At 36.2% G+C, this 12,723-nt stretch overlaps 1 protein-coding gene across 5 annotated transcripts in view; it reads right to left on the bottom strand.

Moving 5' to 3' along the window:
- GSK3B (glycogen synthase kinase 3 beta) overlaps positions 1-12,723 on the bottom strand; it is a 196,560-nt gene that overhangs the window by 8,234 nt on the left and 175,603 nt on the right. For 3 of the 5 annotated variants that reach the window (XM_007450517.1, XM_007450516.1, XM_007450518.1), the window contains one exon: positions 7,009-7,107. The exons of 1 other annotated variant lie outside the window; for it this stretch is intronic. In XM_007450517.1, coding sequence (XP_007450579.1) covers positions 7,009-7,107 — 99 coding nt within the window. Of the gene's footprint in view, positions 1-1,119; positions 1,170-7,008; positions 7,108-12,723 lie in introns of all 5 variants that reach the window. One more of the 5 variants, XM_007450519.1, reaches the window with a different exon arrangement.

Raw genomic sequence — 12,723 nt, 5'->3', positions numbered from 1 at the left:
TTCTTCTAAAAACTGGGACACAACCCAAATGTCCAAGAATAAGGAATTAGTTAAAGAAATTATGGTACAGGCTTAGAATACTGGTTGAATACTAAAGTCATGTACTCCCCTTTCCCCAAATAGCATAAACCCATTAAAAAAATGGGACAGAGTTATCTCTGTCCACTGATAACTAGACTAAAATATATTAAATAGTGTTACCTTTGATTTTCATTGGAAGTGAGAATATGGAGTCTTATTTTCTAAAATAATTATATATTGTATTTTTAATAGAGAAAAATTCTTGGGTTTTTTAAAAAAGTTATATATTTTTACAAAATTCCACACACATTTAGGTTAAGACAAAGAGAAAATAGACAGGAAAGAGTTCGGAAGATGAACACCTGAGGGCAACACTGTGGGTTTTGCAGCTCGACAGGGTATGGGTGCAGCTTTCCCAGAGCACACTATACAAGTGCCACAGAGGCAAAGGGTAATCATACTTGGGGGGGGTGGGGGGGGATAAAGGGATGGTAACCATCATTTTAGGAAAGAAAGTATTTGATACACTGACTTAATTTAACATTTTATTTTTCAAAATCAGTGGAAACAAACAATGGGAGAAATTATTCTGGGTTTACTTCTGCCCAGCTAGAAAAAATTGTCTGGTGATGTAGAAGGTGACAGGGTGACAGAAATTCTGGGGTAAAAGTAACTGTAATAGTAAGAAAAAGGGATCACTAGCCCTGGCTAAACTGAAACATGACTTTAGCAAAATGCATTTCAAAAAGTTCAGGGAACAAATAGGTATGATTTTGTAGTTACAGTCTTCAAAAGGGGTTAATAACTGACAAGAAATAGAAAATTATGAAAATCAAAATTCTGACCAACCAAACAATTGCACATACTCTCAATGCAAAGTAAAAGGAGAAGAACCAAAGAAACCAACTACTAGGGTTTTCTTTGATGGGCTCATAATTTAAAAAGTAGGGCACACATCCCAGGAAGAATAGAAAATAAAAATGTGCACTTGTCAGAACAGGCCAGATTTGGTTTAAATGAGGTAACAGCAAAGGGTTTCAAAGCAAGATCAAAAAACAATAAGCCCCCTGACCAGGTAAAAAGACAGAGAAGACAGACCTTGTCCAACTCTTATCATGATTCCCTTTTCTGTTAGAAGGGTTTTCAACCTGGAAAGGATATAACAAAAATCCTAATAAACAAAATGCAGCCTAAGGAAGGTGAGGGAAATCTATACATTTTAAATGTCTTTAAACCCAGAATCTATAGTCCAACAAACACATTCTTAAATGGATTACAGAAATTCAGTTTACAAATATTTAAGCACTAGAAATTTCCTTAAGTCTTAAAAAAAAAAAGATTTCATTTCCATCTTTGACAGAGTTTCTTTTTTGATGGAAAAAATCAAAGTTTTCTTGACAACAGCAAAGCATTTAACTTAGTTTTCATAACATTATTATATAAATGAGTATTGTAAGGTTGGTCTGTAGTTAAGAGACCAGTTATTCAGAGACCGTCAGAAGAATAGTCCCTAGTAAGCGTTGCATAGTCCCATTTAACTTATTTTATCAGTAACTTCGGTAAAGGCAAAAAAACAAAACAAAACAAAAAACTAGTAGGCTCTGCCTTGTCCTGTTTAATAATATTCTATTAGTTGCTTGGATAGAGGCAAAAAATTGATGTGTTTATGAAATGTGCAGATGACAAATAATTGTATAGAAAACCTAACATCCTGATACTTTAGAACATATTCAGGATTAGGATTTAAAATCCTCATTAGTATGGAGGGGATGCTAGCCATCATTAAAATTTGAAGGACTTTTGCGTGTAAGAATTGGGTTGGTTTTCTATAATCCCACAGTAGGATCACTGAATGAAAGAGGATTTCTAACAAAGTGATACAAAGATGGAATGTGTTACTGAATATTCCAGTTACTGAATATACACAAGCATGAGACACTAGTTCTCAGTAGATAATAAGGAAGGTGAAATCAGTGGTTTTCAAATTTGTTTTAATAGCAGAACTATTGCACTGGAAGAAGACTAATATACAAAGCAGAGAGAAGACTGCTCTAGCTGAAATTCCCAACCACATCTCACACTTAACTCAGGTGGCACTGGATCAGATTATCTCTAAAGTGGTTCGTATTTGATTAGCAAAACTATAATTCCTCAAGATGTATTACTCTAGATGGTCCAGATGAATGGTCTCCCAAATGGAATAATTGGGAGGATCTGTTGGGGATGTGGAGAAAAATCAGGTATAAATATCAAAATGAGAAATTATACTTTATGGACTGAGAGTGGTATGTATACTTTTCAGGAGTTTCTCGTGTCAATCAGAGCCATAGTCAGATATAATACCCCCAGGCACTGAGGTATTCTAAAAACAATTTAAAAGAGTGAAAGTTTTTGAGGGAAAAAAACCCCCCACCACTAACAACATCCATACCCACTAATTTAACACAACTGTTTTAATTTCTGTATATTTGTATCTAGTTCCTATCCACACGCAAATACATATTTTGGCACAGTTACCAACATGGTACATAAGATTTTTAAGTTTTCTCCACATAAATTAAGATGAATATTTCCACAAATGTAAGTTTCATAATAATTGTCTTTCATGGTTACATACAAATGGAGATTTCATAATGTACTGAAACATTTTCCTACTGTTGAGCATTCAGATCATATTGGCTCTCTTTTTTTGTTATTATATAATTATTCCTATTCATATCTCTGTACATGGTAGCTTTTTTTCTTCTATTAGATGTACCCTGAAGTTAAGATCCCTAAAGTGGGATTAGTGAATAAAAAAGTATGAACTCTGCTGTGATAGCTCTTGTACATAGTAATGCTTTCCAACAGGTCTTTATCCATTCATCTGCGGTCACTACTGGAACCTTGAATACAACACATGGAAAAAGTAGTTGAAACACCTGCAAAAACAGTTTCCTCAGTATTAATCTCATTAAACTGATAGAAGCTATCTTTACTATTTTCAAGAAAGGTGAGAAAAATAGCTATTACTGTGATATTCTATTGTACTGATGAAGGTTCTTTTGGAGAGGCTACAGAATAACAACTATATATTCCCAGAGTAATCTCACCTTTAGGCCATGGAATAATAACCTTTAGGCCACAATCTGTGTAAGAAAAGGTTTACTTTCTTTGCTTTTCCAGAAGTAGCAATATAGAGACTAAATTGAGATTTCTGCCTACAATGTATTTAAAATTTAATAAGATCTAACATCTGAATACCATTTAATAACTTTGGCTACCAAAAGAAACTGACTAAAATCTAAAGCTTATTTCATGATAATATAGTCAGTATGATCACGGTTGATGGCATCTTCATCATTCTACTTTGTTCTTCTTCTGCTTTTATCCTACCTACTTTAGGATTTAGCTTTGCTCCCAGATCGACATAAATGTCACAGAACTCCAATCTTATTTAAGCCAGCTATAAACAACATAAAAGCTTCTGAGGCAGTCATCTAGGAACCTCTGTATTCTGATGATCTTGCTCAAGATACAAACATGTTTGACAGAAGCTGAACTTCAGTGGTGAGGAACATCAGCAGAAATGGTATTTTAACAGATCAGAAGATAATTTCAGGGCTATGCTTCTCTTCCGAAGTTGTATCTTAGTGATCTAAATCCAATGTTAGATGACTAGGAGGCACATTCTCAGGCTAGTCAAAGTAGATATTCTGCTTCTTGTTGATATGGTTTTGTCCTAAACTAAAAGTGGCTCTATTTTCATGTATATTCTCCATTAAACTGACTTAAACTAAGTAAGCCAATTGTTTAGTTAGAGGTACATACTGCAATTAATTCACCCAAAGACATATTGGGTTCTATTATTGTGGTGCTGCACCTAGGGTGGGTGATTAGAAACTCTAATTTTGATAATTTTAAATCAGAAAAATTTCCAGGTTCAGATCTTCAAGGTCTGAAGCTTTGTAGCTTAACAGTTTACTTCTTCATACCTTAGAACAGACCCGGAAATTCTTTGTGAGGAAAGTTTCAGCCATGTCAGCAGGCATTCATTCCCTCATTGCTTGGGTGGAGAGATGGGGTGTCTATTTATTCAGGTGAGGAGAGTCACAGGTTCTTTCGTAAGAATGATCCTTCTTCGTAAGAGGATGGATGTCAACCTGTCTTTCACATGGCTGGTTTTTAACATTTCTGGATCTATCCTTACTTGGCAATAACAATAATAAAAATAGTGTAGCAGTTTCCCTTCACTGAAAGTCTACCATGTGACCAGGCAAGCAAGTTAAGTGCAAGTTAAGCACTTTGTACATTTTATATCTTACTTCTCACAACTATATGTAATGGGTATTTACTATTCCTGTTTTATGGATAAAGACACTGAAGCTAAGAGAGACAACAAAGAGCATGTATATTTTAAGGTGTTACTAAAGAATATAACTTATACTACCAAATTCTTATTTAAAATATGTGTACACGCACATACATATATATTTACATAAATACAGGTGGCCGTTAAGGTCGTACATTCAATCCCTTCATCTAGATGAACATTTCCTGAGGTATGTTTGGTGACATTTACTTTGGCTCGCATTACTTTGGCCCCAAAGGAAACTGTTTTCCTTTAACTACACTGTGATGGTATGCCTTTGGCTTACACTGAAGGGCATAAAGGGCACTTAAAAAAGTATCCAAATGGAACTCACCATTACATTTATTATTGAAACTTTATTGCTGAGAATTTCATTTACTCTTATCTCTTATAGTACCAAATCTGTGGCCCTAAAGGAGAAATACTTCTCAAACAGCAGAGTCAGAAACACTTTGTTTCTCCTAAGCCACCAGTGTGCTTTTAATCTAATGAACAATGGAAATTTTTTTTTTTTTTTTTTGCGGTACGCGGGCCTCTCACTGTTGTGGCCTCTCCCGTTGCGGAGCACAGGCTCCGGACGCGCAGGCTCAGCGGCCATGGCTCACGGGCCCAGCCGCTCCGCGGCATGTGGGATCTTCCCGGACTGGGGCACGAACCTGTGTCCCCTTCATCGGCAGGCGGACTCTTAACCACTGCGCCACCAGGGAAGCCCCAATGGAAATTTTTAACAGATATCATTTCTTTATTTACTTTAGCCACTAGGAGGCTCAGAGAAATATGTGAAATCCTTTCTGATAACTATTAAGATACTCAAGGCATACATTCCTTTAATTTTAGCTCTGCCCTTAGCCTACTATTCCTCTATTAAATTCCTCATACCCTGATCTATTTCAACTTTAAAGTAAATTCTCAGGATCAAAGTCCAATGTCAGTTTCCATATTTATGTTGAAATTCGATTTCAACAGCTATAAAAATGTATATACCACAATAAAATATTTTTTGAGGACTGCTGTAACCTGTATCAAAGCAACATCAAAATCAGGTTACATACTAGGATCCTACCAGGCAGACAATTTGCCCAAAACCTTACTTGCAATCATTAACTAGTTTAGTATTTCACATTAAGAAAATCATTTAAAAATACCCAAAACTTACCAATCACAATTCTCATTGTTATTCACAGTCTAAAAACAATTCCTAGAAACTAGATCAACAAGTAAATGTACTAGTTTGGGGTTAGGGCCTATTTAATGTTTTGAACAATCTGTGTAATCTAACGTTGGCCAGTGAATTATTAAGTTTATTAATAGCTCATCTAAGTAATTCTGTCTTCCTTCTAAATAGAGGTCATAGTTAAAAACAAAACCAAAAACAACCTCTATATTTTTACATTTAAAAAATTCAAAGCACATTTCAGTACATAATTGATTTGTACCATATTACTCTAAGAGAGCACTGCCACTCATTTTACAGATTGAGAAAACTAATAAGACATTACTAAAACTAATAAAGTTCAAATGACTTTCTCAAGGTTAACATGTGCTGATGAAACTAGAACTAGAAAAGAGACCTTTCTTTCCAAACTTTTTCTGGAATGAAGACAGGCCACAGATTAGAATGAAATGTTTTAAATCCTTATTAGCAACGTTCTAAAAGAATAAGATCGGACAGGAACAAACAACTCTGTGTCAGACAACATGAAAGAGATTTTGACCTCACTGTTGAATGCTAAGAACTAGTAATGCAAGAGTTTATCTCTTGGAGCATAAACGCCCTTTGGCAAAAATGGGTCTGATCCAACTCAATTCAATGAAACAGATGATTAAATAAAAATGGAGTCAGCTCCTGACATCTGCGTTTTTGATGGTGGTGGTGGTGGTGGGGTGTTGAGGGGAAGACACCAAATTCTTTGTGAGCCCAACTGTACTACCTACTATATTTCTAACTTCATTTTAGCTGTTCTTCCGAGGACCTTCAATTCACTCAAGGGTTGGGTATTTTCAGATTATCTGTAATGACAGTAATTCTCACTAAATCAGGTCCCAACATTAGCTAGCTATGGGACCAGCAGTGTACCTGAGCTCTAAGCTGGGAGACCATGTGGGCATTCTTTTCTTTTTGGATAGACAAGATTTAGTCATATTCTGATCTAAGTCTTAGCTAAATGTATTGGCATTGCAGTTTTAGCCCTTTCAAATGATTAAATTACACCAATCTATATTCATACTTCTTGAAAATTTGCCTCTCTAGTATATTAATATAATTTATATTCAGGGTGATGGAATTAAAGTGAATTATCTTCAATAATATTACATTTGTACAGACTGCTTTCTGCTATAAGCATCTCACTTGACATATCAATCAAGAAATTATACAGAAAGCATGAGTTTTAAAATAACAATTATGGTGACCTCACTTACCATTATTATAAGATATTTACACCTCATATATAAAGTATTTATGGGGTCCTTTTATGCTTTTTGGAAATTAAAGCAACATTTTATTCACATTTAATCATTTGGCTATGCTATGTTTTTGATACTTGGAAGGTACTAAATGTTCACATTCACCAAATGAGATAAAATGAAGACAAAAACAAAATACGTTTTTATAGAAGAGACTTATGTATTCTCACCTGAGGCTGCTGTGGTATTTGAAGGGGTTGAAGCAGCTGCTTGAATCCGAGCATGAGGAGGAATAAGGATGGTAGCTAGAGGTGGATTACTTGACAGTTCTAGAGAAAAGGTAAGACGCATGTGTTAGAATCCACTCTTAAATTTTATGTTAAACTATTTTATTGGTAACACTAACAGAAGATACAGCATTAAAACATTGGTTTAACAGAAAAAAAAGACACGATAAACCTACATCTGAAACTAAATCATGAGCTAGTAATTAACATATAGAGAAAGTCCACAGAAATGGTGTGATACATAACAAAGGCACTATCTGCTAAAATTAGGGTATCTCTGAGAACTAAAGATAGGTCGGGGAAAGGTACTGGTCAAAAGTTTGAGGGTAAGCATATTAATAAGATATATTTCCATCTTTTATTAACTTAAATATACTAGGTTTTCCCTTGGTGCTCTGACAGTATTTGACTGCAGGGATTGAGGGTGACAGTGTCACAGAAAAGAGAATATAATTGCAGTTTGTACTTCGGCATGCACAGACCAAGTTACTCGATAGCAGGTAAGATTTATCCAAACAGTAGTGGAAATGGGATTTAAGGAACATCTGTTTAAATCCTCATTGCTTTTATTAAAAATGTCTTTACTGAATTCTACTTTGCTTTTTAACTTAGTAAGATTATTACTTTTTAAGAGTTTGAAATACGCTTTTATCTGCACGTGGAAAGTTTCTGTCAACTGTATACAAACTGGCTTTCTTTAAAGAATTAAGTTCTGTATATGAATCTTGAGAAAAAGATGATATTGGACTTAATAATGTAAACAACTACTGAGACATGGTGGTGAGCTTGTACATAAAAGTATCTGGTGTTAACTTCCGATAATACGACTTCTTCTAGACTGCCTGGGATAGCCCTGGTTTATTCTTGTAGTTCTGGCATTTAACTAGTGAGTGCTTATTTCCACTCTAGTAAGTGTCGCTATTAATAATTCTTATTCCAATAATTTGAAGGAATTATTATACGACCATACTAGCTAAAGGAAGATGTTATCCTCTTAGCTACAAGCAATTCACAGTTACGGCACGGACTAAAAAAAGTTAGGAAATAGTATTTTCTTTAAATTAAAGTAAAATTCACATAATATAAAATTAATCATTTTAAAGTGTATAATTCGTGGAATTTAGTACATTCACAATGTTGTACAACCATCACCTCTACCTAGTTTCAAAATATTTTCATCACCCCAAAGGGAAACCTTTAAGCAACTACTCGCCATTCAACCCTCCCGCCAGCCCCTAGTAAGGGAAATATCGTTGTAACGCAGTACTTTACAAAGCCCCTGGCAATACTGATTTATTCAACTTGGTGCCTTAGTAGCTAAATTTTGTACTAAATCAGATACTAAATGATAACCAGATTCTGGTAAAAAGAAGCAATATGCTGATGTCAAGATATATGAAAAATGAATGGGAGGAAAAGCTCAAAACTGAGAGAAGACTATTCATTATCTTTTCCCCTTAAATAAGAAGACTTATTAGGTCAGCTCATCAAATAATAACCTTCCCTGAGTTGGAAAAATCACTGCCCTAATGATCAGGTTTGAAGAGATGCTGTTTTCTCATAATCAGCTTTAGTAGCTGTTTCAGTTCTCACTGAGGTACAGAAAGAGCCAATGTAGTTTTACTTCAAATCAGTCCAATTTTTTTTTTTTTTTTTTAAAGGAACTGGGGGGTGTGCCATGTGATAATCATTTGGGGATCAGATGGTAGTCTGGGGGGAATTGGTGTAGCACTTTTTAGAGACAACACGGGAGAACAAGGGCAACAGCAAATTTTTCTTTTTTTTTTTGCTGTACGCGGGCCTCTCACTGTTGTGGCCTCTCCCGTTGCAGAGCACAGGCTCCGGACGCGCAGGCTCAGCGGCCATGGCTCACGGGCCCAGCCGCTCCGCGGCATGTGGGATCTTCCCGGACCGGGGCACGAACCCGTATCCCCTGCATTGGCAGGCGGACTCTTAACCACTGCGCCACCAGGGAAGCCCCAAATCAGTCCAATTTTAACGCACAACCTTACACCTAGAAAAACAAGAGAATCACTGATAATTGCCATGGCTGATGAGTTTATGGTTCTAAGAATAAAAATTAATGTAAGATGTGGTAGTTACTCTTTAGTAATCCAAAAGAAAGTCAGACTTACCATCCCAATTAAGATTAAAATCTCCTAAAATAGAAAAGCTTCTTTAAAATCCACCCATCCATCTACCCACCCACACCCTCATCCAACTAATAATACTGAGCATGAAAGATTGTGTTAGGTCCCAGGATAGACAGATAAAAAGATGGTTGTCTTTGTCTGTTCAACAGAAATAGAAAATGGAAGCACAATTACACAAATAAGCTGGCAAGAAAGGCATTCAATCGATTCGAGACTGGGACACTTTTAAATTAAAAGATCTCTATGACCATGAGCCCAACATCTAAAAGAAAACTCAAAAAAGGAAAAGATGACCAAAGATTTTAATAGAAGACATTTTGACAGAGCTACAACTGAGATAATCTTTAAAATAAACTGAGTATCAGTGGTCTGTGGTCACATGCTGTCCATTTTCTCCCATTCACTCAGTCTCTTTTACCAGATCACCTATCCTTGTGTATCTGCATGTCCAATTGAGGGCCATGGCGGTTTTGTGTCTTATTCTGGTTAAGGTGTATGTATGTGCGTGCGCGCGCACGCACACACACACACACACACACACACACACAATTGCAGGGTTTGAGAAAAACAATTCTCTTTTTCACTAGGCGGTAGAGGGGTAACTAATGAAAGTGAAAGGGAACAGCAAAGAAAGACGACGATAATAAAAAAAAAGGAAGCTATGGGATACTGGAGGCTTTGCCACATCTAAAGACACAGGGGAGACGTAAGTAAGGTTCATGAAACAACTTAAAAGACTAAGTTCTTAACCTAGAGTGAACAGTGGCTAGCCTCTGGGGGCGGGGAGAACTTTTGTGAAAGTTTTGGGTCACACACCCAAAAACTTAAGAAATTCTAAACTGGACAGCCACATATAGCTCTATTATCTCTCCAACTTCTATACACCATTGTCCTTTTCCTCTTCCTTAATTATATGTATTCCTTCAGGTCCATTGCTTTCCATCCATTAGCTCTTCTCCACTTCAGAGAGCTTGCTAACTGTCACAGCTTTTGCTTGTGTGAATGAGGAAGCCTCCATGTATGACAGCACTGTTTTCTACACTACAAGTCTGTCCCTTTTGTGGGGAGAGACTATGGGCACTTCTGTGGGCTGTCACATGCAACAATTACAACCTACTCCCAATCTCCCTGTCTATCCATGGCCCTGAATAGTAAGGAAATGGAGGCAATGAATATGGATACAAAATGCACTGAAAGAAAGCAAAAAAAAAGGATGGCATTTTGGAGGACAGAAAGAGCAAAGCAAGAGACATTTTTAGAATCAGGGAAAGTATATGTATTCTTTTTTTCTTTAAATTTTATGGACTCATTGATTGGCTGTGTTAGGTCTTCATTGCTGCACGCGGGCTTTCTTTAGTTGCAGTGAGCGGGGCAACTCTTCGTTGCAGTGCGTGGGCTTCTATTGCGGTGGCTTCTCTTGTTGCGGAGCATGGGCTCTAGGCGCTTGGGCTTCAGCAGTTGTCACATACGGGCTCTAGAGCGCAGGCTCAGTAGTTGTGGCACACGGGCTTGGCTGCTCCGTAGCATGTGGGATCTTCCTGGACCAGGGCTCGAACCTGTGTCCCCTCCACTGGCAGGTGGATTCTTAACCACTGTGCCACCAGGGAAGTCCCAGTATATGCATTCTTAAAGGCAGAGAATATGGAGTGTAGAAGAGATTGAAAATGAAAAGTTAATATTTATTCACTAAATATATGTGTGAGGCTTGAGAGCAGGGAGATTATTAAGGAAACAAGGAAGCCCATAATATAAAAGTGGGTCTAGCTATGGAAAAGAGGTGGGAAGAATAAGAGACCGCATTACTCCAGAGACATGGTTCAAACAAAATGGCAACAGGTTCCAGAATGTTTTAGAAAACTTCATGCATGACAAGGATTTCTTCAACCAATTGAAGATGCCATAAAACTACTCATTAAAAAAAAATCACATAGTAGTTTATGAGGAAACATTATGAATGTTTTGATGGTGTATCAATCATTATGTGGTCCACCATCAAAACATAACGCACAATTCGAACAAGAGCAAATGAATTTAAAAATAGCTATCAATAAGCCAACCAAGAGAGGTATCAACCAACCAAAAGGTTAACCAAACTCATTTAAATAAATTTTGCTGCACTGTTGACACTAAAAACTATAGAAGAAAAATTCCCATGAAAAGACCACTGTAAGTTAAGCAATCTTTTTAAATGTTAAAAACAAGAACAGAACCTAAATCTAGTTGTTTTGGAGAAACCTGAAGTTTCCCTTAAAGTTTCTCTTCTTCCAAATATAAGATTTCCAAATGTATTGATAAGAAAGGGCGGGTTTTTGTTTTTTTTTTTAAATTTGCAGGGGTGGGAAGAGGTATATATGTTTGTTCAAACTGTGTTGTGTGAAAGCTGAGGATAAGTTTGAGAATAGTAATCAATGTACAAACCAGAAGGAAGAAATCAACCTTTTATTAACTAGACCTCTTATAGTCATAAGTTAGAAGGAAATCTTCTTTCTTTGTTATCTTTGAAAGGGCTCAACATGCAGACCCCCAGAAAGGGGTCACTATAAGAGGCAAACTTTCTTTATCTTCTATAAGTAGTTTGAGGTTTTCATGTGTGTATCAGGTCTCTTAAGAATAAATGAAAATTGCCAGTGGTTGTCTATATAGTTAAAACTGCTATTTTTTTTCCCTATTCACAGAAAATGACTTAACAATGGCATGGTACTTTTTTTTTGAGGTAATTCAAATGTTAGGATGGCGAACCTTGATCTTACACACTGAATTCTAATGTTGCTTGTTTGGATATATTTTTTTTAGATGAACAAGTAACCCCATTACAACTGTTTCTCTCGTAACAATTTCAAAGTGCCCAGGAAATCTCTGACCAAGTTCCTAACGTTGACTACATACTCCATACTCATTCAGAAAAGTAAACAAATACTAAACTAATCAGAAGGTCAAATAGTAAACAAATTACAAGGCTTGCTCCCGCTGCTTGGTAATATTAACAATGTTTCATGCGTAGACTACATGATACCTGTAGAAACCCATGACTATTTTGCCTTGGAACTGCCCAAGAGGGAGCATCACAATTTATACTAGTCACCCAAAAAGGTGTGTACTACATTTATAGTAATGCACTGTGTACTACATAATGCATTTTGTGTACTACATTTATAGTAATGATACATTTACAAGTTATCTAGCAAAATGTTAGTATTTTTAAAGTCCTGGTGACTAAAAAGAATAAGCTTTAGTAACCTGAAAATCTTAGAACTCCATTCTTGATGAAATGTAATAAGTGTAGTATTTATGTTGAATTCTGCAGGAACCAGTTTGTGGTTTTTTTGTGTCCATTTATACCATGATTTTACATATCTTACCCTTTCATGCTCTATGTTTTTAGCTTTATTTCTCATTTTTTCTTTGTCTTTCTGGAGTCAACTCATTTTTTACGATCAGAATTTTGGAGCTGTATGTGTCTTTTTTTTTTTTTTTAAACACATGTTCTTTCTTATTTTATTCTTTC

The sequence above is a fragment of the Lipotes vexillifer genome, unplaced genomic scaffold, assembly GCF_000442215.2.
Source record: "Lipotes vexillifer unplaced genomic scaffold, Lipotes_vexillifer_v1.1 scaffold1106, whole genome shotgun sequence".
Lineage (NCBI taxonomy): Eukaryota > Metazoa > Chordata > Mammalia > Artiodactyla > Lipotidae > Lipotes > Lipotes vexillifer.
Note: the sequence above shows the minus strand (reverse complement) of the source record. Positions and strands in the feature narration are given on the sequence as shown.